Source organism: Cheilinus undulatus, linkage group 19 (assembly GCF_018320785.1).
Source record: "Cheilinus undulatus linkage group 19, ASM1832078v1, whole genome shotgun sequence".
NCBI lineage: Eukaryota > Metazoa > Chordata > Actinopteri > Labriformes > Labridae > Cheilinus > Cheilinus undulatus.
In genome coordinates, this window is record NC_054883.1 from 11037745 (window position 1) to 11064688 (window position 26944).

The following is a 26944-nucleotide window of genomic DNA, read 5'->3' on the forward strand; positions in this document are numbered from 1 at the left end:
CAGAAAATGACAGCATGAATATGACTAAGTCATCACACTCTGTACGGGTGTGGTCTACCACATGGATGAATTCCATTGTGAGGTAATGGGGGAATAAAGGACACACAAGCACATTATTTTTTGTACAATATAAAACAGCAATGGCCCCATCCATTTGATACACCAGACGGCAACCCATGCAAGACCCTTCACTCGTCATTGTCTGTCGTTGGCAGAGATCTTTAGCTGCCAAATGAGTCAAACTTTGATACAACATGGCGCAGAGAAGGGAGAGAATGGGGAGGGAGGAGAATAGGCTGGTTCTGAGGCTGAAGGAAAAGACGTGTCAGTGTTTGCTCTTCTTTGATTTTTTGTGAGACCGATGAGGCGACCTTGATTTAGAACGAGACTTCTTAGTTGATTTCTTGGGCGTCCTGGAGCGCGACCTCCTGGATCTTTTAGGTGTGCGAGGTGAAGGAGACCTGATAGAGAAAAGACATTTTATGGCATCTAGAGGTTTCAACTTCCTCGACCAACGGTGGTTGATAAAGCATTACTTATCTTTGAAGTCAGGTTTTGTTTATCTAAAACTTTATGACATAAGCAGCAGCTAAAGGCAGACTGTCTTACCTCTTTGATGACTTCTTGGTGCTGGATCTTGGTGAGTCTTTATGAGAGGAGCGGGATGATGTGTCTTTAGAGTATGAGCGGTCAGAGCGTTCTGATCTCTCTGACCGCTCTGAACGGGGTGACGACGACCGTCCTCGTCTGCTGCTACTCCGCGTGGGGCTTGGTGACCCACTGTGGCGCCGCTTCCTATCAAAGAAAACCAACATCTTAGAACCAGGAAATTAAATAGATCCAGTGTATAAATAACTGCAAGAACTGATACTGCTGCCTGCTATGAACTGTTGAACTCACCTCTCTTTCCTTGTTGGCGTATCCTCCTTTTCTTTCTCCTTTTTCAAGTCCTTTAACCGTGCTTCAGCTTTCTCCTTCTCTTTTTTCTCCCTCTCTTTCTCCCGTTCAAGTTTCTCTTTTTCTTTTTCCTTCATTTGAAGAAACACAATAAATGACCCCATATTTATATAACACTTGTATTTGATATCATGTTGGCTGCCAAAACAGCATACTACCTTTTGTAAAAGTTTGTCCCTGTAGTGCTCCACCTGCTCCTGCAAACTCTGACCAGGCTTTTTAGGTCTTTTCCCAGACTCCAACTCATCCTGGAACTTCATGACCTTAACCTGAAAGAGGCCATGACAAAAAGAGCTCAGACAATAAATTCTATCTGGACAGAAATTTAACAAATGGCAGTGTATATGCTGCTACGTATAGTAAAGGTAGAATACCTCTATCTCCCTGAGCTTGGAGCGTTTCTCCTCGTTCATTTCAGACATCTTGGCTTTATAATCCGAGTCTTCTCTGACGGGGTTGGAGTAGCTTTGATTATCGTCAGAGTGAGGGCTCCTGTCGTCAAAGTCGCTGTCATCGTCATCCCTTCAGAGTGAGAAAACGGTCATAAAAAACACTACAAGGGTGCACATATATTTTCATCAAAGAGAACAGAAAATAGCTCACTTTTTGGTTTCTTCTGGCTGCTCAAACATCTCCCATTTTGATGTTGTTACAGCTGGAAAGCAAACGAAACTGCATGAATACATTTATAAAAAAGATATTTTTGTACTCAAGACAAATCTTGTCAGTTATTAAAGCTGTGCAGTTTGATGTCTGACCTTGAGCTTCTAACTCTGCCTCATCCACTGCTTCCCATTTGGAAGGTGCTACTTTGAAGGTTGCCTCCTTTGACTGATCCACTATGGGGAAAAAACAACAGTAAAATGTGAACAATGAGATTGTCCCAGAAAAGTATTTCATACTTCTATTTTACACCAGTTTTCACCACTTACATGGTATTCCATCCAAGTCTTCTTCCAAAGCCTTGATAGGAACACCATCCAGGTCATCCAGAGGGGCTCCATCAATGGGAGCCCCATCAATGTGCCCTGCATCAATCGGCATCCCGTCCACATCCTCCAGTGGCGTGCCATCTACATACTCCCCTATTGGAGCTCCGTCTAAGTCCTCTGCTGGCTCCGTCTGGATCTCAACATGGGACACAAAAAGTCATTAACTGACTTGTTTTGAAAGAAGTCACTGCAATAGATGTTGAGGATATTCACCTCCATGATGAGAGCAGCAGACTCCTTCTCTGCAGACAGATTAACTAGACCCAGGAAGATGTTCTGCAGCTTGATGAGGAAGGGGTCCGGGTACACAGCCCAGTCCTCCCAGGCCCGAAAACATGACATTACACGTTGCTGCCACAAAGAAGGAAAAGGAAAACTCAGTTTATATACTGCTTGTGGGGTATATTATCCTCATTATTATGTTAATTTCAAGGATGTTTGGTACCTTAAAGTTTTCACTCTGAAGGTGGCCCTGTATCGTTTTGTATGTGGCGTTGAGGTCTGAGAAAATCTGGCAAAGCTTTGCCTCAAAACTGTTAGGCAGAAAGAAGTAGTATTGGTAACGTAAGTGGTGATTAGGGGGAACCTATCATGATTTAAAACTGCAGTTAAATTGTAAATAAACAACTTACTATTTTCTGTAGTAAGACGCATTGGAAACTTTGGCAGAAGAGTTGTACAGCACATCAGAAACTAGATATAACCGTGCAATCTGAAATGTGAAGAGAAATACCAGTTTATTTTCCATTTTCCAGAATTTCAACCACAAAATTCAACATTTTTTTATAGTCTGTTTCCTGGCAGATAGTAAAAGTAACGTCTTGCCTTCTTTGGGAGGGGGGTCTTAAGGATAGAGAGAGACTCTGTGATACACTCCACAATCTCTTCAGCTGCTTCAGCGTGGCTCAAACAGAACAACATGGCCTCTGCAATGTCACCCCTCCTTGGAGTCAAACCACGAAGCATCTCCTCCAGTTTGTCTCGCTCTCTGCAGAGATGACGCAAATCCATCAAACTTTATCTTCACTTCAAACTGATTTTTTAGCACAGATTGTGTACCTTACAACTGAAAGTACTGCAGATTAGTAGAATTTTTCTTACTCTTCTTTCAAGCAGCCCTTCTTGCTGCCCTCCTCTTCTTCCTCCTCCTCCTCGCCATCATCATAGGGACCATGGAGGTATGGATTCAGAGGAGGCGGACGCCACAATGAGCCATTTTTAAACATCCTAAAGTCGTCTGTTCGCCACTTGGCAGGTGCTTCACCCTGATTAAATAATAATAAACAGTTAAAAACAAAACTGCTGGACTATTATTGTCTGTTTTTTCTGTTAAACTTAAATGTGGACTGGATTCCAACAAAATTTAGAGGAAAAAACCTAATACACACCTGTAGTATGGAATAGAGCTTCCACCGGTAGTACACATGTGCTGGGCTCTGGTTCTCAAATAAAAATCTGCAAGAAAACACGGTTAAAAAGTAAATAAACATGAGAAAACACATCACAACTGTGCAAGACACACAAAAAAGATATACACAAAAAAGATACATGATATATCTTTGCTGCTGTGCAGCTGAACTGACCTGTACATGGGATTGTTGATTTCTCTGTTCATGATCATGGCTTCAAACATTGGGCCTTCACGCACCACAAACTCGATCATTCGGTGGATGAGAGAGAGCAAATTCCTACAAGAAAAACACAGTTAAAGCAAACGGATTCAGACTAGCCGCCCCTTTGACCACTACAAAAAGCCAGTCCTTAAGTTTAATTCATGCCTGGTGGAGATGGACTCAGAGCAGGTGTCTCCTGATGGACAAATTAGGGGCTTTTTCAGGTACTGCCATGGCAATGCTTTCTATGACTGTCATTTGGATAATTGAACACAAACATTATCAGATTAAGACCAACTCACAGTGGAGGCAATATGTTCTGCTTCTAAAGAGACAACTGTCAAAGAGCATCATGTGACCAGGCAGAAATTAAACTGTGACAAAGCCTCTGAGCCTATGTGTAACAACAATGCTGCCAAAATTTAAAACTTAATTTGATTACTGATGATGTTTCAGTAACACATTATCAATCATTAGGAATTCATATGTAGAAAATAAACATTCAATTTCTTTTAAACTGTGCACAATTTCATTCAATTACATGCCTGGGAATAAAACTACAGATTTGCATTGAATAGCACTGCCTGGACCCTTACTTTGAAATCTTCCTTGATCTAAATTTAACTAAAATTAAGCAGGAAAAACATGGGAATTTAAGAGCACTGAACACTGAAAAGACACTGTATTGACCAAAAAGTCTGTAAGTTCAGTGCCTTAAATTCCCTCATCTCAAAACTAAAATGAAGTGAAAAAGAACCAAAGCAGTATAGGATTGTTGGCCTAAACAAACTAAACACTTTATCTAATGATGGAGTCGTAATGACTGAACACAGTGCGAATGGTAAAGCTAAAGCTCTTCGGTGACAATTTTTGGGGGATAAACAAGGTGCAGATTGCAAACATTTCGCCTCAAGTGGCCAACAAGACAAAGTACGTCTTTCATTTGACAACACAGATCACATTTACTTGTATTGGAGCCGATCGTACCAATGGCAGGGTAAAATTCTGTATACTTTCCCAATCCATCCCATGAGGCTTTTCACGTCCCTCGCTGCTGCAGACAGTTCAACTTGTGCTGCTCACCAAGGCCAATGTCAAAGGTCTCATATATAAAGGCTAATGCTAGCAGTTTGGATTTGTTAGCAGGGGCCAGATTTACTGAGCGCCCGATAGAGTGACAGAGGCCAAGGGGGAAGACGGTGCGAGTGAGCAATGGTCGGAGAGCAGGATTTCACAACTACAGAGCTAGAATCAGCAGACTATGTATGTGGCAAAGTAACATGTCGCTATAAACAACACACTTTAATGTTGATGTATGAAGTGAAACTGTGATGATCTTTGGCTCTAAAATCACATTTAATAAGCGCTATAATGACACTTTTGTTACTTATTTATAGGAAATATGAGTGATGGTGGAGTGTGAAAGAGCAGGGAACAAAACAGAGTGTCAGTCAGTATCATTCTGTCTACTTAAATGATGATATTATAGTCTCAACCATTGCTCACCCATACTGACCAGCCCCCTGTAGCATGCAGTGATCAACTGATCAAACTTTTAGCTTCATTATGGGATGTTTTGTTTTCTAAGTTTGTACACCAATTTTAAAAAAAAGAAAAACATGTACCTTTCTGTTGGGATAACCACTTTGACTATGGCTTGCGACAGAGTCTGTATATGAAGTCACATCAGATAATAAACATAGAATGTGAGTATTGTTACAAGGCAACAGGTGAAAAATATAAAATATGCATTTCAAAGTGCAAATAGACAACAACTTTCCTTTACTGCTGTCAGTTTTACTACAGGCCAAACACCCCTGACACTGTATTTACTAACCAATAACACATCTGAGCATTTTCCACACTCTAACATTTCAATCAACATTACACGCACACTTACACACAATGTAAATCTAGTTTAACTCAACAAGAAGAAAAAGCTACCATGTACAGTGATTTGGAATAAAAGCTGCCTTTAATGCTCATTTAACAGGCTAAACTCTTGCCAGCTGAATTAACAAAAACACTGCAATAGCCCATGACAAAAATCTGAGGCTGACATGCTGAGTTACCTTCTCAAACTCCTCCTTGTTTTTAGGCGGAGGGAGCAGGGGAGCATTGGGGTTCTTTAGCCTCTCCCGGGGCTGAGCGTTAAAGGGTAGGCCGGAGGGAGGCGGTGGAAGTGTGTGCTCCATCATGGAAGGAGGGATGTAGATGGGGTGGGGAGGAATGGGCACACCTTTGCCCCATCCTAATTTCATCTCAAAGTTCATGATCATCTTTCCTATAAAGAGACATGAAAACATAATTATTTACATCTCCAACAAATATTGTCAAATCAATGTGCACTTTTAGTACCCATTTTTTCATCTAAACAATGCCAAAATACTGCATACCAGTGAAATCAATCTACCAAAATAACATTCTGAGACAGTGGTCATGATCGAATATGCAGACATCACTATCATCATATGCAAGTGACCTGACACTGATGAAAACTAATCCCTAAAAACAGATGTTTGTGACTTCTAAACCATTTTTCTCCCTCATTAGGCCATAATTCTGCATTTAAAGACAACAAAGGTAAACTTTAAATAGAGTACTGGTTTGATTGAAAGGACTCTAAAACGAGAAGACAGCCAAAGAAGGTGGGCAGTACAAACCATGGGCTGTAGGGCTCTACTTTACAACCACCACTATGAGTTAACTTAAACTCACACACTGGTTAGAAGAAGGACCCCACATGGTAGACACATGGTACTGAAAGAGCTACAGAGCTACACAGAATTGGCATGCTGTAGACTTGATGAACATGATGCAGTAAACTCTTTTCTCTCTGGGAGACTCCCTAAAACAGACTGTCTTATATACTAATGCAACTTCGATTCCAGATTTTAGGATAATAACAATGGCATAAAAGAAAATGAGGTGTATGATCTAGTTATCATACAAAATCAATACAACTTCATACCATTTAGATTCTTGAGTGCTCGCTCAGCATCCCTCCTGTTCATGAAAGCCACAAAGCCACAGTTCCTCTCCCGAGCCCTCTCTTCATCTGTCCTTGGCCACATGATCTTCACACTGGCCAGCGGTCCATAACGTCCAAACTCTTGACACAGCATCTCTTCATTCATCTACAGAACACACAGATAAAAATTATTACACCATTCTTTGGCGAACACCTGCAAATCATTACCCCTAAAAAATAAAAGGCACAAGCAGTTCATCTGCTCTGATTTCATTTAGACTGAGCACTTAGCAAAGCAGCAGTCTCAAATCAAGCTATCCTGTCCACAACAAAACTGTTTCAGCTAATGCTTTAGTCTGTCTCCTCCCCTTCATTCGTGCTTGGAAACAAATTTACCTGTGGATTTATGTTTCCAAGATACAAGTTTGTAGTAGATGGATCTCCAACGTCATGGGAACCTGGCGCACAATCATCCAAAACTGCAGAGACAGAAAAGAGACAAGAATTTTCAACTGCTGTCTGCAGGGACAACTGACTTTCTTAGCAAGATGAAGATAATTCACAGCCACTGTATTAAGTCGAAATTACCACTGGACGGACGGTTTCTTCTTGAAGAACCATCCGCTAAAAGAAGCAGAAAAGCAGTATAAATTTTGTTTCAGGGGAAAAGTGGACAAAGGGGGGAGGGAAAGTGGAGTAAGGCGTGCAGGACAGGGCCATTTCCGGCCAAGTTAGTACATGAAACACAGCCATTCAGCTACAAGACACCTACATGAACGTCTGCCATCAGCGCCAAAAACAGGTTCAAAACGACTGACTCGTCCTTTCATCTTGTGCCTCTCATCCCTCTCCTCCTGTATTCTGTAGAAACACAGCACATGGTTAGATTCAAAATATGATCTACACAATGAACATCTTGAAGAGATTTGAGTAAAACTTACTGTTTAAGCTCTTCTTTAAAAAGTTCCAAGTTGCTCTTCTTCTTTTCCTTTTCATTAGTTTTCTTCAAAGACTGCAAACAAGATTGGGAAAAATCCTCCAGTATTGACAAATTTTTACGCACTATTAGAGTAACAGGAGAAGCTAGTTGTTGGCTTTTTTAGTACTTACATGTCTTTTGTCTAATGCTAAAAATTGAGGTGGGGTTTCCAACGGCAAGAAGCTTTTTGTTTGGGTTTCAAAACGGGACTTGGGTTTGTATAACTTTCCTCTCTTTTCATCAGCAGCTGCCTCCTCTGAAAAGAGAGAAAAAAATATATGAACCAGTGATGCTGGATACTCTACTCATGAACACATCATGTAAACCATTAAGAACAAGACTACATGTAATAGACAGTACCTTTTGTTGCATTTGCAATGCCACCACGGACAAAAGCCTTGACTTTGCCCTCTCCTCCTTCAAAGGCAGCAAGAAACTCCTCGTAAATCTCTGCTGCTGCCCGCTCATCCTCCTGTACAGAGAAACCAGTGTAAGAGTTAACAAATGCACACATAGCACATGAAAGACTGTCTTCACAACATTGAAAAGGCACTGCCATTTGCACAGGTACAGGTCAATACATGACCATTGGATTTTTTGCATTTCTCGAAAAACAGTAATGCAAAAATGAAGTAAAAACAGATAAAAGCGATATTAAAGAGCAACAGAATAAGCAAAATTGCAATTTCAGAGGGTGCACAAGAAATATGCACTCTTACAACCAAAAGTACCTTTAAAAAATATGAAAAAATATGCTGTTGGGTATAAAATGTTTAGTGTTTAGGAGAATTTTGTGCATCTTTTATCACACCTAAGACTTTTCAAGTCATGTTATTGGACACAGAGGATTCTCCACAGCTGTTACTGCACATCAGAGGTGGAAAAAATTGGTGAACTTTTGTACCCAAGTAAAAGAAGTCACTTAGATAAATATTTACTTATACAGAAGTAAAATTACAAGCCTATAAATTTACTCAAGTAGAGTAAAAGGTAATTTCCTTAAAGTACTGAGTAGCTACTAAAGAGTTGTACAGGGATGTATGGTATTACCTTAACTACAGTGACAAAATATGAATATAGAGCTCCAAGCTGGCTGTTCAGGTAAAGATACACCTTTATGATAAAGTGAAATGCAACAGCTGTTTCGTGATTTGAAGTAGAATCGTTCCCTTGTGTTGTGCTACTGACCTTTATGTGAAGTCAAAGGCAAAAAAATGGCCAGTGTCATGCCGACAGAAAGCAACACCCTTTTTTGACTTTTTATTGTTTTTATTTTACTCATTACTGAGTGATTTTTAAAATGCAATGAACAATACTGTCCCCAAAATCTACCAAAATAAAATTACTGATTTCAAATTGTACTCAAAAAAGTGCAAGCACAAAAAAGTTCCTCAATTACAGCAGTACGAGTAAATACGAGTATTTTCGCAAATAGTTCTTGCATGTTGTTATTGCTCTGCTAAGTAGTTAAAAGTCCATTGGTCAGGTGTGTGTGGTGCGATATTCCTCTTACCCTTCAATGTAAACCAAGATGTCTACAAATAAAACAGACAACCAAACGCTTACCTTTTTCTTGATCTCATCTTGCTCCTTCTTGCTTAGGGTCCTCTTTGCCACTGCCATTTTGCCAATGCTGAACGACTTCAGTTTGCTCTCAAGCAGCGCCTGAGCATGTAAACAAAGCACAGTTTGCTTTCATTAAATATTTCTTCACACCGTAATCACAATAAATCAAAACCAAGCCATCACACTGCACACTGTTCCCCGTGGGCAGTGTTAATTATTTTTAGAAGATTGCTGTTGCGAAACAGTTGATGACAGCTAAGTTATGCGGAGGTTTATTAATATGGAAACACGACGTGACTTCCAGCGTACAGCGAGTTGTGTCTTTTTATATTCTGCTTTAACTATGGTCGCTGAAGTTCTTACTGTACGTTGCTTTTATGCGTATATACAACATTACTGCAGCTGGACATTAGTCTGTAGATCGTGCAGAATAAAGTACTAAAAGTAGCCAGAGGCCTACCCTAGCTATAATGTACTGCAGCGCCACCGACTGAATGCATTAAGTTCAGCGGTGAATGACTGTTACAGGGCTGAAATGTTATTAGGCCCGAGAACCTAGATAATGAACACGTCCCTTTAAAATTCAAACTAAAACAGCTTAATGTTTAGAAAAGTCTCATGCATCGGCATCTCTTGCGTTATTTTTGGGACTATGTTTCTCTCTGGGTCAACTGTCCTAGTTAGCCCGGCTTGTGCTAATTCGTTAGCTCGGTTAGCTCCATTAGCCAGTGTGGTCCGACAGACGAAGGTTAGCTTTAGCGCGCTGGAAGTTAGCTAACGCCGTTGCGTACATACGTTACTCTTGCAAGCTTCTAATACACAAACAGGCAAGGCTGACCAGTTAAACTGTTATTTGCATTGTTTAACATACAACCGATAAAAACATGGCCAATGTATATACAAAGTGTTAATTCACCTTAGCGCTAGCTTTTTGAGAGCCACCAGGCGTTCGGTCCGCCATCTTTTGTGGAACTAAAATAAAACCGATCATCGATTAGAAGATAGCGGTGAAAAGTGGAGTCCAGGCGACACAGTCAATCACCGAGTAACTGATGTTTAAACTGTTTCCTTACGTTTGACAAACATTCAGTCAGAGCTGAATTTATAACAAATTTAAGACACAAAGCAATTACTCGCATTAACATGTCGAACAAAACACACACTGACATTGTTATTTATAGTGTCAGTTCTGTGTGTCGAACGGGTCAATTATTTTCAGCTTTTTATTAGACTTAATACATCCATAGCTGCCTGGATAAAATATCTAAATTCAAGGAAATAAATTCAAGTGCATCTCAAAAGTATACAGGTATCGTGAAAAAAAACAAAACATTTTTGCCGTTATTTTATTCAAAAAGTAAAACTGCCTTATTTTTTAGATTAATATCATACAAAGTGAAATATTTCAAAATCTTTGTTGTTTTAATGTTGATTATTACAGCTTACATCCCACAAAAATCCAAAATCCACTATTCCAAAATATAAAAATATTACCCCCAAAAATGTTTACCATGTGGAAAATTATTTTTATTTATGCACTCAGTGCTTGGTCAATCGCACGAATTACTGCAACATTGCAACATAGCATGGAGACAATCAGTTTGAGGCACTGCTGGGGTTTTATAAAGCACAGGTTGCTTTGATTGCAGCTTTCAGCTTGTCTGTTTTGTTGAGTCTGGTGTCTTTCATCTTCCTCTTGACTATACCTCAGAAATTCTCTCTGGGGTTTTTGTCAGACCAGTTGGCTGACCAGTCAAGCACTAATATCATAGTCAGCAAAATTGCTGGTGGTCTTTGTAGGTGCTCGTTTATCCAAGTCATGGTAATCCTAATCTTCATCAAGGGGGAGAACAACTCTCAGGTGACCCAGGTAACTCATCTTTGAACTGCTCTTCCTCTTGACAATACCTTAGAGATTCTGGATTGTCAGGGGAGGCTATAAATTCCAACTTTGGCCCCAGTCTCTTAAGAACTGGAGAAGCCTTTTGGAAGAGAGGAAAATGTCTTCAAGAGCCTCAATCAAGTCTAGTTGCTCCCTTGATGAAGATTTGGACAGTTTCTGGTAGTCTTGACTCCACTGTGGGCAGGTGCTAAGTCCTGCTGGAAAAGGAAATCAGTATCTCTGTAAAGCTTCTCAGCAGACGTGGCTTACCCTCTTTTAGGGGAGTGTCAGTGATTGTCTTCTTGAACAAATGTCAAGTCAGCAGTCTTCCCTATGGTTGTAATTGTGTGTACTGAACCTAAATGAAAGAATTAACTCACAAGAAATAAGACTTTCCACAATATTTGTATATTCTGACTTGGTAGATTTTTTTTCTTTTTTTGAGTTGTAAGCTGAAATCATCAATATTAAAACAAAACAGGTCTTGAAATATTTCACTTTATATGGTATAAATCTAGAGTATATTATAGTCTAATTCTTTAAATGCACCTGTTTTCCATCGAAAAAAACCCCATCTTGATATAATGGTGACTTTGAAAACGCCTCTGCTGTAGTAATCCAGCAGGGGGTGCTATCGCCATCTAACGCTCATATCTGTTACCTGTGGATATCATTCTGACAGCCACAGCCTGGAGCCATCTCAAACGCATATTTTAATGATATTGCAGCTGTTGAAAAAACATGGCCCCTTTTAAGGTATGAAACTCTAATAGGCTATCGCAGGCAATGAGCTGTATGATTTTTTTTTGATTTTTTTTTATCAAGACTATTCAAAGCACAAGGTAGGCTAAATATTGCAAACCAGGAATGCCAGGTCAATCATGCGTGATATCTTGGGTCAAGTTTATTCATGCCAAGCCATCAAGTATTTTCAAGGCCAGGTGCATTATGAAACTTATGCTAGACCTCACACCCTTCCAGCGCTTCTTTAATCGTTTTTTTTTTTCGGAGGGGAGAAGCAGCAGCCTGTGCTCCGTCCCTCCCTCAACGCTGAACAAACGCTATATTCATCTGCTCCAGCTTGCAGTTGCTGAAACTCCCCACAGGAACTCCTGGCCACTTTTTTCCCCAAACCGTGTGAGCTGCTGAACACAATGCCATTCATGCCACGGGGCGAAAACAGGCGAAACGCGTGCTCCGGTAACCCAACAATGTGGAGAACATGCAGTATTTTTTGCGCATGGAGTCTACTCTTCTTGACACACGTCTGTGCGCAGTCTCAGCGGAGGTACATCCTTTTTTCTTAATTGATTTGTGAGCTTTGAGAGCGATCAAGGTGTTAAGGATTTTCTAGGACGCAGCGTCAATGAAGTGGAATTTATTTAGAGGAATATTCTGTGTTAAATCAGATATGTGTTCCTGTACATTGTTCTAAATGGGAAACATTCTCCCCCCTTAGGCCAACCTTCACGTGCGGTGGAAACATTACAGGAGACACTGGAGTAATTGGGAGCCAGGGATACCCAGGAGTTTACCCTCCAAATACCAAATGTGTCTGGAGAATCACAGTGAGTTCACTTTCATTTTCACATCCTTTGCTTTCCTCACACAGTGGGAATAAAGATGATAATGATAAGTTTATAACTGCTAATGAAAACCCACTAAACAGCTGCACACATGATACTCTGCCATCAACTCCAAACTCCTAATTTCCTTCTAAAAATACTGAACCACAGCAAACAGTCAACTCAGGGCAGTTTTTAGCTGACTGACTCCATTGCAAGGCTGTACATTTAGAGTGCAAGTTCCATTTTCTTCCCCTGCACAAGTCAGGATTGGTGTAAAAATACTGCAGCCACCTTCACTGGACATCATTGAAATAATGTGACCATATGTGTGACACATTTATTGGTTGTGAAATTAACCTTTAATCTGCTCTGTAAATCTCACCCAGGTCCCTGAGGGAAAGGTAGTGGTCCTATCATTCCGCTTCATCGACCTGGAGAGTGACAACCTGTGCCGCTATGACTATGTGGATGTTTACAGCGGCCATGTGAACGGGCAGAGACTTGGTCGCTTCTGTGGGACGTTCAAGCCTGGAGCCCTGGTTTCCACGGGGAACAAGATGCTCCTGCAGATGGTATCTGATGCCAACACTGCCGGGAGTGGCTTCCTGGCAGTTTTCTCTGCTGCCCACCCACATGAGAGAGGTAAGGCAAGCATGAGTAGAAGAGTAGTTCTGGCACTCATGATCTTTGAGTTGATGTTGTGGCGAAGGATCGGGAATGTCATGCTGCTACCCAAGCATGTAAAACAGAGCCACGTGGGACAGTGTCTAAGCCTTGGTTTCAGCCCAGAGAGGAATCTGAAACTGGCCTGGTAGTGTGTGTGTCTGAGCAAAGGTCAGTGTATAAGCAGCCAGTCAACAAGGCTTTTAAAGTTTCTATGAGAAGGTTTTAACTGTCTATGAAGCCTGATGCCTCTCTAAAGGCAAATGATGACATCAGCAACAAGATTTAACATTTCTTTGCCCTTTTCAGTGTCTGTACATGCTTCTGCGGGATAGGAATTGGATGAGGGGGTTTCCACTAGAAGCCTTTGTTTACATTTTTAATAAGGTTTTTTTTTTACTCAGTGAAAAATTTGACCATTAAAAGGAATAGACTGAGACATTTTGATACAAAAAACATAAAAATGTGCGTTTTTAACTAGTCTATCTTCAGGACCTAAAGAGAGACTGCAACACAAATTTTGGAAAATATGTAATCACTTAGATGTATCATGAAAAATGTCACTGTTTGGACCTTAGATGAAAAACAAAACATGACTCAACAAGGAGACAGCACAGACAAGCATGTTGACAAAGCACATCATTATAGAAGCACTTGTATGACGTGCATTCATTTAATTTAACCTGAAACCTGAGCCACAGTTTGGAGTTCATTAAAGTTTATCTCACTTATTTTGGATAAATAGAACCTGATAAATCAAACCTTCAACCATGTTTACATAAAAACTTCCTTAAAACTTCAAAGAAATAACATACAATTTCTGTGAAAATTCTTCAACATATTTAAAAGTATCTCAGGAAAAAGTACCCCAAAATGTTTTGAAATATTCTTCAGATGTTTTAGTGAAACTTTATCGTAAAGCCTATACATTCCAGTAAAAACATCCCTCCAAAATCTAGTTTAAATTTTTGGAAATTTTCAAACCAATTTCAAAGCATTTTAACCTAAAATTTCTTAGTAAATCCCCAAATACTTAATGGCCTTATCTTAAAAATAATAGCAGAATGTTGTAGGAAAGCCAAAATGTAATGTCCTTATGTATACATGCAAGGTCTTGGGAGGTTATCTCTACTTCCTGTGGTTGATCTCTAGTGAAGTCCAAGAACTCGACATTTTATCATGGGAAAATCAGCCCCCCCCCCCCAAAAAAAGAGATGAATAATACAGCAATGAGGCACCAATCACAACACACAAGAGCTCTGCAGCCCTTCTTTGGGTACTGACCAACCAGTTTATAACAACTGATCCAAAAGGTATAACTTTGTTGACAGGGGGCGCCAAAATCAATACAAAGTTACTTCCACATAGGAGCTTTAACACAAATTGCTGGTACCACAGTGTTACAGAGGCTGTCGTTAGTTTGGATACTACTTTAATCGATGTCAAGATTTCTGACACTCAAAAAAAAGCCATACATTTTTGTCTCTATAAAAGCCTGTAACCTTTCAGCATTTAATGTGTCCAGTATGAGGCTTAAAGGTTCTTGCATGTGGACAGAAACAGAGGAAATATTTTAACACCTCTCACAGTATCATGTGGAATTTCTCACCAACATTTCTTCAGTAGAAAGCACAGGTCAGGAGTATCACTTAGTGTTGAATCGGCCTTTCTTCTCTGTGGGGTTGCCAAATCTTGCGTCCTGTTTTTATGGAATTTTAATGGCTGGTTCTCTGTACCCAAGTAGCTGACAGCTGTGAAAGACAATGTCTATGGACCAGCCAGTGAGGCTCTCAGAGCGGATGTCGACAGATAGACTGTGTCCATCTCAACGTCTCTTTGTTTTTGTTGAGTGTCTATTTTTACCACTGGACTAAATTGTTCTTTGGATGTGTGGGAGAGGAAACATCTATCTTTGTGTATGCTACATAGAAAATGTGTCTTCAAGAGTTTCAGCCCTCTGACAGTCTGAACAGCTTGTGCTGGTTATTGAGCTGATGTTTCTCAGATGCTTGACAAAGCTGGGAGCATGGTGTCTTTTTTAAGCTGCCTAATGAGTGACTTCCTTCCTAGGGTGCACACATAATCACAAAGAGGGCAACAAGAGCGCCCATTACTGTAAACGGTTTATTGCAGGAGCATATAATGTACTGCCATTCTTTCCCTTAAAACACTGATTTGGATCATTTCTCTAATCTAATTTGAAATATTTCCTCCACAGGGGACCAGTACTGTGGGGGCAGATTGGATAAACCTTCAGGGACTTTCAAAACACCAAACTGGCCTGAGAAGGACTACCCTGCTGGTGTCACCTGCTCCTGGCACATAGTTGCACCAAAGAACCAGGTCAGAATCATCATAATAGACCGATTTAGTTTTTTTTCCAGTGTTATGAGTAAAGTGTTGTTGCAGAAAATATTTTGTAAAGGCATACAGACAAAGGGAAATTGGCTCATTTTAACAGCTAACCTCTATGTGTTGCAATAGGAGATAAACAGCCCATCATAACAATAATCTGATTCAGCAATTGTGCTAGAATTGATACCGCAAGACAATTACATGTTTCACCAACCCAATTAACTTCAGTTAGCATTCCGTTCATTTATGCCATAAAATAAATGTCACCTTGAGGAGTCATGAAGTAATGATGCGGTGAGCAAAAATGCCATGGGATTTTTTTGAGTGCCTATTTTTTAAATTGAAGTTATCACGGCACTGCCAATTTGAAAATTTTATCACATGAGACAGAGCAACAATATTAAGTTGGGTAGGTATTTTGTCTCTCAAGAGCTCTACTCTTAAGACCAGATCAGACTGCAATTTTCTACTTTACTTTTATCCTTTTTTTTCTTCGTTGCCATCATTTTTGTTAATGCTATTATTACAACAGTCAGTTTACATGTCTGTCTCTTCAAATTCCAAACACACTGTTCCTGATATCATGGACATCGAAGGCTTGCTGCTGTGGAGCTTTCTGTCTACAATTGCTTCATCTATCAACATCATCCTTTCGTCATTATTATTGTCAGCATGTTGCATTGAATCTCAGAGCAGATCTACTTTAACTGCTATGAATATCATTATAGTCCTCTCCATTTCATTGTCATCCTGGGTGTCCAAACTTTTTCTCTCAGGGCCACATACAGAAAACCATTAGGATGGCAGGCAACTTTTATATACAGTACCTCATCTGTAGTGTATGAAGCTAGTGAGGCGAGTCCAGTGTAGGTTAAGATATGCTTTGTGATTGAATATGCCTAAATGGCTTGTTGATGACTGACAGGAAAAGTAGCCAACCACTGTTAGTAATTTTGGGTGGCCAGTCAGATCTCAGGGGCGCCTGGTTGGCACTGGCTTCCACTGGATCTACATTTGGAGCAAACTTCACAAAGCTGCTAAACTTTTTTGGGATGTTGGTGCTTGAAGATGATTAGCCCTACATGCTTTATTAATAGGACCTTAAAACGGAGCAGAAATCAAACAAGCATCCTTCATGTTGCTGATTGCTACTATAATCTGTTTGTGTTTATTAATCTGGGCATTTTGATTCAAAATATGATTTTAATTTTTGCCATTTTTACCACAAAATTGCCATTTATGTTTTCATCTTAATGGAGCCATGAGAAAAAGCACATCAACAAATTATTCTTGTCAAAATGTTTGTTTACAGGAGGAACATAGCTGCACCATCTAGTGTCAGAACTAAGAAGTACAACACAGTGAAGCACATACTCCAAGTTATATGGACCACTTTTTCATTTTATTTACTTTTTCATCCTGCCATGCTGTCACATTTGTTCCTTGAGTTCTATTTTAAAGATAGCCAGTCCATGTTGTCTTCTTGATACAGAGGGATGAGTCCACAGCCATTTCTTCTTTGTTGCTTTCTTCTTTTCATATCACAAGACTGCACCCAATGCTGTAGCGATGTGTGATGTACACTTGTTGTCCACCTCCCAATGACCTATCAACTCCTGCTCGGTAGTGAAGACAGCATACGATGATTGGTCAGTGTCACACCTGTGGTGCTGCCAGTCTGTCAGCAAAGACAGGAAGAGATTTTTGTTGCATAGTCTGCCATGGGACCTCTGCTAAAGACTAAAGTAAAATTAGTCTGATCTGGTCATTAGATGGAAGCTTGATGAAATTAATAATCTTAGTTTTGTCTCCACAGAATGTGTTGAATATTCCCTGTTCTTGCAAAAAGCTGTATTAAGTCTTCAGCAGCTCTGAGGCAGATTTAGCTGGTTGCTGAGACTGAAAATGCAACTTCTTTCTAGACATCAGAAGTCTCTTCTTATCTGTCTTATCTCTTCTTAGTATAAGATGACAGAACTTGTGATTAATGTAGGGGCGGTGTTTGAGAAGGGTAAAGAGTATTTGACCTTTTTCTCTATAGTTTTATTTTCGACCTGACATTGCTTTTTTGGTGCATCAATAAGTCAGTGGAGCACTGATTAATGTGATGGGTGCGGACTACATCATCCCACAAACAGCAGGCTTCCCTTTAATCAAATGGCCCACTCTGATATGCTTTTCAAAGTTTTTAGTTGATGGATGGAGGTCTTTGTGATTTACCTCCTTTTTCAGATCATTGAAGTCAAGTTTGAGAAGTTTGATGTGGAAAGAGACAACTACTGCCGCTATGACCATGTCTCCATCTTCAACGGGGCAGAAATCAACGACGCCAAGAGAATTGGCAAATACTGTGGAGACAGCCCCCCAGCGTAGGTGATTCTGTCCTGAAAATTTTAGATGCCATAAAACAGCGACCCTTTCGTTTTCTCTCAGTTTAAACTCAGATTGTTCATGTCTCTCTGCAGGCCGGTGTTCTCAGATGGAAACCAGCTCTTAATCCAGTTCCTGTCAGATCTCAGTCTAACCGCAGACGGCTTCATTGGACACTACAAGTTCAGACCAAAGAAATTCCCCACCACAACAATACCACCCACTACAACAACACAGCCTGTCACCACGAGGCCCATACGTAGGTACCAACTTTTATCCAGTAAAAACCCAGAGAAACTGTCCAACTTCTGTAGACTTTTGTCTGGACCCTGACACTATATCCAGCCAGATAGTTGTGTTTTACATGGCTTCTGTCATTGCTTTTCATAAAAAGGCATCAAAACAGCAGAAAAAACTTTAATATGAGCTTTAAACAGGATCTTTATGATTTCACATGTTGATATATTAGGAGTGACCAGGATCAACAGGTTCTGTAAATGGTCCTATTGAAGATGCAACCAACTGCAGCTGCCTAAACGCTCTCTTTTACTCATATTTCTCCTGTGTAAAATATATATAGCATAAATATATGCTATATATAAAGTGTGGACATGTGTCTGTGCAACTCATTTTTGTAGGCAAATTCACCGTCCCATACTGTTGTTCTTTCCCCCCAGTCAAACCAGGTTATTTCAGCACCTCCCTGTCATGATGCCAAACTCCACCAAGGCTTTCTGGTTGGCTTATATTTCCTGACTTTCCTGCTCTAAGAAGAACAATATTTTTACAGCCACCTTCTGTTTTCTGGAATCATTCCTATATGGTCTCTTTACAATCTCCAACTCTAAAAACAGATGTTCCCTTGTCACATTATCTTACTATTTCCCACTCTGCAGATTGTCTCAGGGGCTGACAGCCTTTTATTTGAAGAGCCTCTTGTGTTACTGAGAATATTCTGTAAATAAACCACAGCAGAAACAGATGCAGCCATATCTCAAAACTAAAGTGGTTGACTTTTCTTCTGTGTGTCTCCACAGCTCTAAAGTACTCCGTGGCTCTGTGCCAGCAGAAATGCAAAAAGCAAGGAACACTTGAGAGCAATTACTGCACCAGCAATTTTGGTAAGAATATCAGCACTATAGCATTTCTTTTTTTGTAACAACTTAAAATGACTGAAATGTTACAGCCTTACTCATTTTATTATACAATTTACCTACTGTGGTAAACATATAGCTCCTGAAATATCCAAACGTCCACAGTATAGATTCCATTAGGACTTACATTAGCATATAGCCAATATTAGCATTAGCAGCCAAACCTCCTCTAACCAAAAGTTTACAATACTTTTCATTACAGTGATCTTTGTTTTTTTTGTAAATTATCTGGCTGTTGTAAAATATTGTTCCTTAAGTATCCAAACCAAATGAACCCCAGTTCTGATAAAACTGCCACTATACTAATGCTATATCTGAGCTATTAGCTATACCAGCAGCCATTGTATATACCAGCCTTCAGTACGACTTAACCCTACCCATAACTATTGCAAACCCATGCTGAAGCAGATCAAGAGAAGAAAAGCGTGAAAAGCTTTCAATGTGTTCTTTGCTCTTTATTTAATAAAGAAATGTCCATTCCTGATAAAAATACTGGGGGTCAACCAATGTTAGATTTTCAGGGCTAATACGATACTGTTTATTAATAGTTCATCAGGCCAATAGCCAGTGTTTGGAACTGATATGCATTTATTATTATGTGTGGAATGTACTTAATGTTGCAGAAGTAAAATTGCATGATCTAAAAAATGAAGGAAAAAGAAATAATTTCACCCTAGCTCAGCATGAGAAACGGCATGAATCAACACAGTAGCAGCAGGAAAAAAGGAAGTGATGCCATACGCTCACTGTGTCAGTGGCACTCAGACTTAAGTGCTGATTGGCTAGTATTCATGTTGCGATTAGCCAATCAGGTTGTGTTGTACAAAGGCTATTTGTTGAGACTGTTGAGAGTGAAAATAAAGCCAGGGGGAAACAGACTTTGCAGTGGAACCAAAGTAGTGCACCTTTTGATGAAGTAACTTTGTTGAATATTAGTAAAATAACATGCAGATTCAATAATCGGCCAAATGCCAAATATAGGCATCAATAATCGGTCAAGCAGATAACTAGTCGCCTCCTAAAAAAAATTTGCTTTACAATAGACACATACAAGTTGCACTTGGCGGCAGCCATTGCTATCATCTTTCAGTACAACTACTGCCTTGTTCTAGCAAAACCTGTTAGTATTAACAGCAAAACCTTCCTTAACTTAAGCCGGTTACACACCGTTGCGGGACTACCCTGAAAACCACCTCCCTGCTGGAGGAGTCCCCCAAAATGCAGAGTGTTTTTTAAAGCGGCTGCTGCCACCACAGTACGAGGCAGCAATGACATAAAGGTGCTTCGGTGAATGTCACACCAGAGCCTGCCCACAAGTCCATCACCACCCCCCTCCCCAAAAACACGTAGAGTACCTCACAATCTCTGTATATTAACATGCATAATGTACAATAAAACATAGGGAAAAATACGGTTCTGTCATCAAACTAATCCCCCCTAGAAAATACGTTTCAATGGTTGGTTCCACAATTTTTCTTGTGGTTGTCTTTGAGCTGTGTTGTAGAGCTCAGGATATTCTGACACCAACATTGTGAGCTCCTCCATTGTTTGCTTTGACCCGCGAAGCCTGCTATTTCCAGGTTCTCGTCCTCCTTTGATGTGATTGGCTGCTGCCAGGCGGCTGCCGCCAGAAAGTTCAACACGCTGAACTCCGAGTGGCAGGGCAAAATCTGTGCACGTTCACGTGGGTGGCAACCGCTTCTGGGTCCTACCGCCACAGTTAAAACCGCTTCCCGTCTGCCGCCCTTCCCTCATTAAAATGACTGGAGGTGGTGAGCTGCCGCACAGCGGTGTGTAACCAGCTTTATAGTTAATAATCCTTTTCATGTCACTGACCATGTTTTTGTAAAACCGTACCTGCTGTCAGTAACATGCTGTTCCCTAAAAAGTCCAAACCTACCAAGTATACTTACGTTTGCCTAATGTTGTGTTCCATTTACTTGGACTGATCTCACACACTAGCTGAATGCGTTCCTTTGGCTTTTGCAACGAACCTAACCTACATTAGCATTAGCAATAAAACCTCCCCTAACTTGCAGTATACGATCCTTTTCATGGCCCTTGTCAAGTGTTGTACAATTCACCTGCAGTTTCTTTAATATCCAAATCTATGCCAAGAACACAATCTTTGAAAACCTGCATTAGCCTCACCTACATTAGCATTAGCAGACCTCTCCTAACTCATAGTTTAAAGTTGTTTTCATGTCAGTGATCATGTCTTTGTAAAAGTTTTCCTGCTTTTGTAAACAAATTGTTCTAATATGTCCACACCTGAGCAGTGCAGACTCTTTCAAGACATACATTAGCATAGCCTACATTAGCATTACCTGCTAATTTCCTGTCACACACATTTTACAGTCCTGATCATGTCACTGTCTTTGCTCCTATAATTTCCCACTGCACATCTCAAAGACTTCCTTGATAGCCCGTCAGAAAGTGAAGGAGTGTATACAGTAGGACACAGTTGCCTCTAGAGTAAACACAAACACACACTCAGCCCCTGACTGTGGGTAAACTGCTGATAAATAAACGTGTTGATTCAGGCTCGGCCTTCCTTTGCTACTCTGCTACTCTCTGATGTTTTCCTCTTGAAGATGTTTACCACATGTGGTAGATTGCTATTTCAAAGAGTTCACTTGAACGTGCTGCAGGAGCCAAGGAGAGGCAAGCAATGTGGTTAAGCATGTGGAAAAAGTCGCTTGTGTGATGTGGTAGCAGAGGTAGCACACAGTTTGTTACATCACTTTTCAATGAAGCGGCGAGACAGTAGTAGAAAAATAGTTTCTCTAATTAACACCTCAGATCAAGACAGTTGATATCGTTGAGTTGAATGGTTTGATATATGTACTTTAGGGTGCCAGAATCCCTTCTGTGTAACAGATACTCTAACATTACTGAGACAGGCTGTTCTTGTCCCTGCTAGGAAATAAAAAAGACTTAATGTAAAGACTAGACGTATCGGTACCATCAGTGTAAAGAATCTGGAGATTCCCTTTCACTGCACTGGCTCCACAGTTAAATGTCAAGTGTTTTCTAATGTGAGCCAAAAACAAAACTGTAATTTTTGTGCCTCGTTTTAAACTTGGTTAGACTAAACAGAAAACAGCAGAAGCTTCACTAGTCAGATTTGTTATATTTTCTACAAAATAAGAAAGAAAAAGGCGACACAGTAAATACCAATTTTGTATTGTGGTAAATTGACCTGCAAATCTCCAGCCCTGCTTGTCTATGCCCAAAAAAAAGGAAAAAAAAAAAGAAACGCTTTGTTTACAAAGAAACTGTTTTGATGCAGTTCCAAACAATTGTGTTAGTCTGACTAAAACCTGACATCTAAGATGTGTTTGTCTGTGTAAATTAAATTTCTTAAAGTTGGTTTTACACACAGATAATGTGGTTCAAGATCATTTTACCCTTGCATGTAGAAACCTTAATGGGACCAGACTGGAGGAGACATTCAGCATATGCTTCATAGTTTGCATGCCCAGTTTTGAACCAGAAGTTTTGCTTAATATAATTTCTAATTGAGCAAGAGTCACTGTGACATCTGACTTTGGATTTCACTGTAAGCTAGAGGCATGGTGTTCACCTCATTTGTAACCAAATGTGCATTGCTGTTAAAGTTTTTCCATGTTTTAACCATTGGTCATACATAGCTGGTTGCTAACTTGTTGGCAAGATCAACAGGAAAAGCTCTGTAGTAACAGGCTGAGAGGAGATGTGTCACCATTCACTAGCTGAGTTAGACATGCTTTTGTTAATATATAAATCCTTCTCTTTTTTTTAAAGATTTATTTTGGGCTTTTTTGTGCCTTTATTTTGATAGAGGAGGATAGTGGATAGAGTCAGAAACAGGGACAAGAGAGTTGGGAGAGACATGTGGGATAGGGCCACAGGTTGGATTCGAACCCAGGCCGCCACTGTACATGGGGCGTGCTTTAAGGCCGTCTGCGCCCCATATATAAATTCTTCTGCTGTGCGCGTATACTGGAACAAGGACTGTAGTCCATTGAAACTATGCATGAAAACATGCTGACTGAATTTCAGCTTCTTTTCTCTCCATCTTAGATTGGATGACGTATCATTTCCAGGCACCTCTGCTCTACTTGCATGCAGATAACTTGGACGATTATGTTATCACACATTCAACTTGAGTTAGTCACAGACATAGCCATATCCAGGAATTATCTCTCTCAAAAGGTCTCAAAATAACAGTAAATGATACCCCTCATGTGAGTTTTTGGAAAGAGCCATTAACTTGTAAAAAGGTCAAAAAGAGAAATGGTTGAAAGCCTGAAAGGAAATGTCAAGTGGCCATACTGCTAATTCACGGAGACATCTTTCCAGACCAGCTGCGCTTTACAGACAAGAACTGAAAAGAGTTGGGCACATATTGTTCCCATTTCTCTAACATACCGTATGATGGTAAAAAAGCAAATTCTCTTTATGTGAAGTTCCACACTGTAAAATCCAGACTCCTTTTAATCTGAAGCTAAAACACTGTTTATAGACTGTTAATTCTTTAGACTACTTGCTGTGCAGTCCCATACACTGGTTATTTTTTAAAAATTTGATAGCCATGCTAACAGTATGGCTTCAAACATCTCTGCCCAAACTGAATGTAACAATCAGACTGCTGCGGAGTTTTGCACAGGCATTCATCATCCTAAAAGGATGAACTGTGACAACAACAGCATGTTTGGCTTTAAATAGCTCAACCACGGTTACAGAGTTTTCAGGGTTCCATTAGTTCAAACATTTATGGCTCCAAGAGGATAAACCCTGATAACTACCTCCATGGTTTTCACATTTGAGACCTACATTTTACATATCTAATAAATTATTTATTTATACTATTCATTAGTTTATTTGATTAGGACAGTGCACGTTAATCAACATATCCTTAATCAGTGTAAATATGCAGGGATTTGCACAGTAGCTAGTAGCGCATTAGCTAGCTAACTACTTGATAAAATACAATGATATTTGGAACAGACATAGCTTTATTTTCCCAGCTGTAGTAATTCTGGAGATCCAGAGACTTTTTAATCCAGCATCACTATTAGGTCAGAACTTCATGTGCCCAGGAGTTTTTGTCTCAAATTTCTGAAGTGCTGGTTATAGGCATTTCCATCAAACTCAACTAGCTAATCCCTCATTAGCTAGCCATCCGTACATGAATACATTTTCTTCACCACTTGTCCCATTTGGGGTCTAGAGCCTATCCCAGCTGCCAATGGGTGAGAGGCGGGGTACAACCTGGACTGGTTGCCAGTAAATTGCAGGGGTGACATACAAAGACAAACAACCAGGCATGCTCACATATGCCCAATCTGGAGTCACCAGTTTACCTAGTAAGTTTGTCTTTGGTGGTGGGAGGAAGCCAGAGAACCTGGAGAGAAACCACGCATGCATGGGGAGAACATGCAAACTCCCGCCCTGACCGAGAATTTTAGCTATCATGTTAAACCAAAATTGAAATTATGGAAAGTATTAAACACGAGTCTTTATGCAGTTTATTTGAGAACATCTTGCCATGCTAAGAATACAAATGAGCCTAAAGCTCCTTTGTGTATCATTAACGATTTGTGTCTGTTTGAGCCCCCCTTTGGATAAAGAATTGTCTGTTATGTTAGCTGATCTCATCTTGTATGTTTAGGTATTTTTTCTAATGAATTTTTTTTCCTATGGAAATCGTGTACAAAAGCTGTTACAGCAGCATGCTTCAACACTCTTCATATGACACCTACTCCATGGCAGTGATTCAGGCATCAAAAACTATCATGTAGATATTGCTCCCGATGGTCTTGTCAGCTTTTTAAGGCCCTTTAGAGGAATAAATACATTTTTCAGTCCGTTTCATTACAATACTGGCTGGAACTTCAAAACATTGCTTTATCAAAGTAGAGCCACAAATACCTGCTTACGTAGCAGCAGATGGTTTGCTGTGTTACTTCTTAAAGGCTTTTGTTTTTCCAGAGTCTCATATGCTTCTCTAGTCACTGTCCCACGAAGCTCTTGTTCTGGCCAAAGTCCTGAACGGGAAATATCTGAAATAGAAATGTTTTTAAAGCAAATTCAAACCATAATTTCTGAATCCGTTCCTAGATTTTTAGCCTTGTTTGTGAGTGTGTTAACTATTATGGATTGGCAGCTTGTTCTCTCAATGCTGGAGAAGAGCTCACATTTTCTTTTTATATGATTTATTATTTTGGTCATTTTTAGGTATTTTTACATTTCATTTGACTTTTTCTTGTTTGTGTGTATGTGTTTGTCCATGGCAGTGATAACTGGAACTGTCATTACTGCGGTGATGAGAGGAGGAAGTATGTACGCAACTGTTTCTATCATCAATGTGTACAGAGAAGGCAATCTGGCCATCCAGCAGGCAGGAAAGACCATGAGCACCAAGATCATCATCCTGTGCAAGAAGTGTCCATTTATCAGAAGAGGTGAGTGCAAAAGAAATTAAGTGGGATTCCTTTTTGACATATGGAAGCTATATGAAGCTATATGATATGCATTTTCTGGGTTGACTGTTTTAAATAACCTCTGGCTCTGAGTTTGCCTCCTTCTCTATGTCGTCAGTTGATAGATCTCTGCCTAAAGGATGGGGTGAGCGGCAGAACTCACTGTCCAAACAGTCATGTTTAATATGTTTGTATGCCAGCATATAAACATATGAGTACAGACCTGCCGTGTGGAGATTCTCATGTACGGCCTCCCTGAATGTCTCTGCCGTTCCGCCACTGCATTCAGGTTTTTTTTGTGTGACCTCACCAGGCTTGAACTACATCTTCATGGGCCAGGTGGACGATGAGGGCCGGGGGAAGATCGCCCCTCATCACTTTGTGATGGCGTTCAAGACAAAGAACCAGAAAGTGCTCAACGTGCTGAAGAACAAGAGGTGCTGAGTCGATGAAGCTTTGATGATCTCCACTAAATGGGTGGGCCTGGGGCTTCTACATGGATGGACATGATTAAACCAAAAAAAAATATTCTCCTGATACACAAACACATTTAATCAAAACTTAAAATGGCTGCAAGATCTGCTGTATTTGGAAGCACAAAAAGTTATCTGCATGACTGATTTACTGAGGGTTAACTCCAGTCTTTTAAGTATTCATTTTGGATAAACAAGAGATAATTAAGTTATCAACCTCTGTCTTCCATTACACACTCATTGCTTAGTCTGTTTTGCCCGAGATGAATCAGTAACTAAGTTAAAAATTTGTTTTGTGCTCCTAGCAGGATATTAAGTTGTAGCCAGTGAGAAAAGCCAACAATCAGGGCTAAAGGTAGCAATTTGTAGGGAGAAAAATAGAAAAGTTCATTTTAAATTCTGTGAACTAACTTCAAATTTTCCATACTGTACATTTCAGTTTTCTTTTGAGGCTGTTCAGGGCAATTTTAATGATCAACTAGATCTATTATTAAGTATGAATGACACATATTCAATTCAGAAGCCTGATTAGTGCCCATAGGAGTTTTTTAAAACCTATGTTTATTTTCTATTGTTAATTTCAGTGGGCGGGATTGGAAGCTTTAAAGTGCAATATTTAATATGAACGTCATCCTTTGTTAAAGAACTCTGAAACAAATAGGGATCTTCCAAGCTGTAGCTCTTTTCTTCAGTTTGTTTACAGAATCAAAGTACCAATATCAGCATAGATGATTCACTTGCATTGTTTTTAAAGGCAGAGCTAAGAAATGAAATTATTTTCATATTAAAGTCTGTGAATATTATTTATATTTTATTGTTTTCTTCTGCCGAAATAAAATTCCTTTAACATTTTGGTTTTGTTTGTTTGTTTTTTTTTTGTACAATAATTTGTTTCTGGACATCAAAAAATGGCCACTAATATTTGGATATGGAT

The 26944-nt window shown here is 39.9% G+C and overlaps 2 protein-coding genes across 4 annotated transcripts; one reads left to right on the forward strand and one right to left on the reverse strand.

Moving 5' to 3' along the window:
- Positions 1-11: 11 nt before the first annotated feature.
- On the reverse strand, positions 12-10096 carry LOC121527427 (U2 snRNP-associated SURP domain containing). Of its 3 annotated transcripts, none has more exons than XM_041814388.1 (26): positions 9995-10096; positions 9079-9177; positions 7873-7984; positions 7644-7768; positions 7475-7545; positions 7306-7394; positions 7122-7157; positions 6930-7012; positions 6534-6699; positions 5635-5846; positions 5188-5231; positions 3533-3637; positions 3338-3404; positions 3051-3214; positions 2775-2937; positions 2582-2661; positions 2395-2482; positions 2163-2300; positions 1890-2079; positions 1716-1796; positions 1561-1612; positions 1332-1479; positions 1116-1226; positions 901-1028; positions 610-795; positions 12-461 (listed from the first exon to the last, which is right to left on the reverse strand). In XM_041814388.1, the coding sequence occupies exons 1-26, from the start codon at positions 10067-10069 to the stop codon at positions 326-328; spliced, it is 2949 nt and encodes a 982-aa protein (XP_041670322.1). In that variant the 5' UTR covers positions 10070-10096; the 3' UTR covers positions 12-325. The 3 variants fall into 3 exon arrangements, with proteins under 3 accessions (XP_041670322.1, XP_041670321.1, XP_041670323.1); XM_041814387.1 differs by having other exon boundaries at positions 13-461; positions 1890-2085; XM_041814389.1 differs by lacking the exon at positions 7122-7157 and having other exon boundaries at positions 13-461; positions 1890-2085.
- A 1889-nt stretch (positions 10097-11985) lies between these two features.
- pcolce2b (procollagen C-endopeptidase enhancer 2b) lies at positions 11986-26862 on the forward strand. Its single transcript, XM_041814076.1, has 9 exons — positions 11986-12248; positions 12420-12528; positions 12915-13170; positions 15410-15534; positions 17779-17915; positions 18012-18175; positions 18954-19037; positions 25352-25519; positions 25851-26862. Exons 1-9 carry the CDS (start codon positions 12115-12117, stop codon positions 25979-25981), a joined length of 1308 nt encoding a protein of 435 aa, XP_041670010.1. The 5' UTR covers positions 11986-12114; the 3' UTR covers positions 25982-26862.
- Positions 26863-26944: the final 82 nt, after the last annotated feature.

What these genes read in the sequence shown, in the direction of transcription:
- pcolce2b (XM_041814076.1), top strand. Translation starts at nt 12,115, where the DNA reads ATGCCATTCATGCCACGGGGCGAAAACAGGCGAAACGCGTGCTCCGGT. An exon ending in TGTGCGCAGTCTCAGCGGAG is followed by an intron (nt 12,249 to 12,419) that starts GTACATCCTTTT and finishes CTCCCCCCTTAG; the next exon opens with GCCAACCTTCACGTGCGGTG. An exon ending in TAGTTGCACCAAAGAACCAG is followed by an intron (nt 15,535 to 17,778) that starts GTCAGAATCATC and finishes CTCCTTTTTCAG; the next exon opens with ATCATTGAAGTCAAGTTTGA.
- LOC121527427 (XM_041814387.1), bottom strand. Translation starts at nt 10,069, where the DNA reads ATGATCGGTTTTATTTTAGTTCCACAAAAGATGGCGGACCGAACGCCT. An exon ending in GTGGTTATCCCAACAGAAAG is followed by an intron (nt 3,638 to 5,187) that starts GTACATGTTTTT and finishes TTTTTCTTGTAG; the next exon opens with GAATTTGCTCTCTCTCATCC. An exon ending in AGACCCCCCTCCCAAAGAAG is followed by an intron (nt 2,662 to 2,774) that starts GCAAGACGTTAC and finishes TTCACATTTCAG; the next exon opens with ATTGCACGGTTATATCTAGT.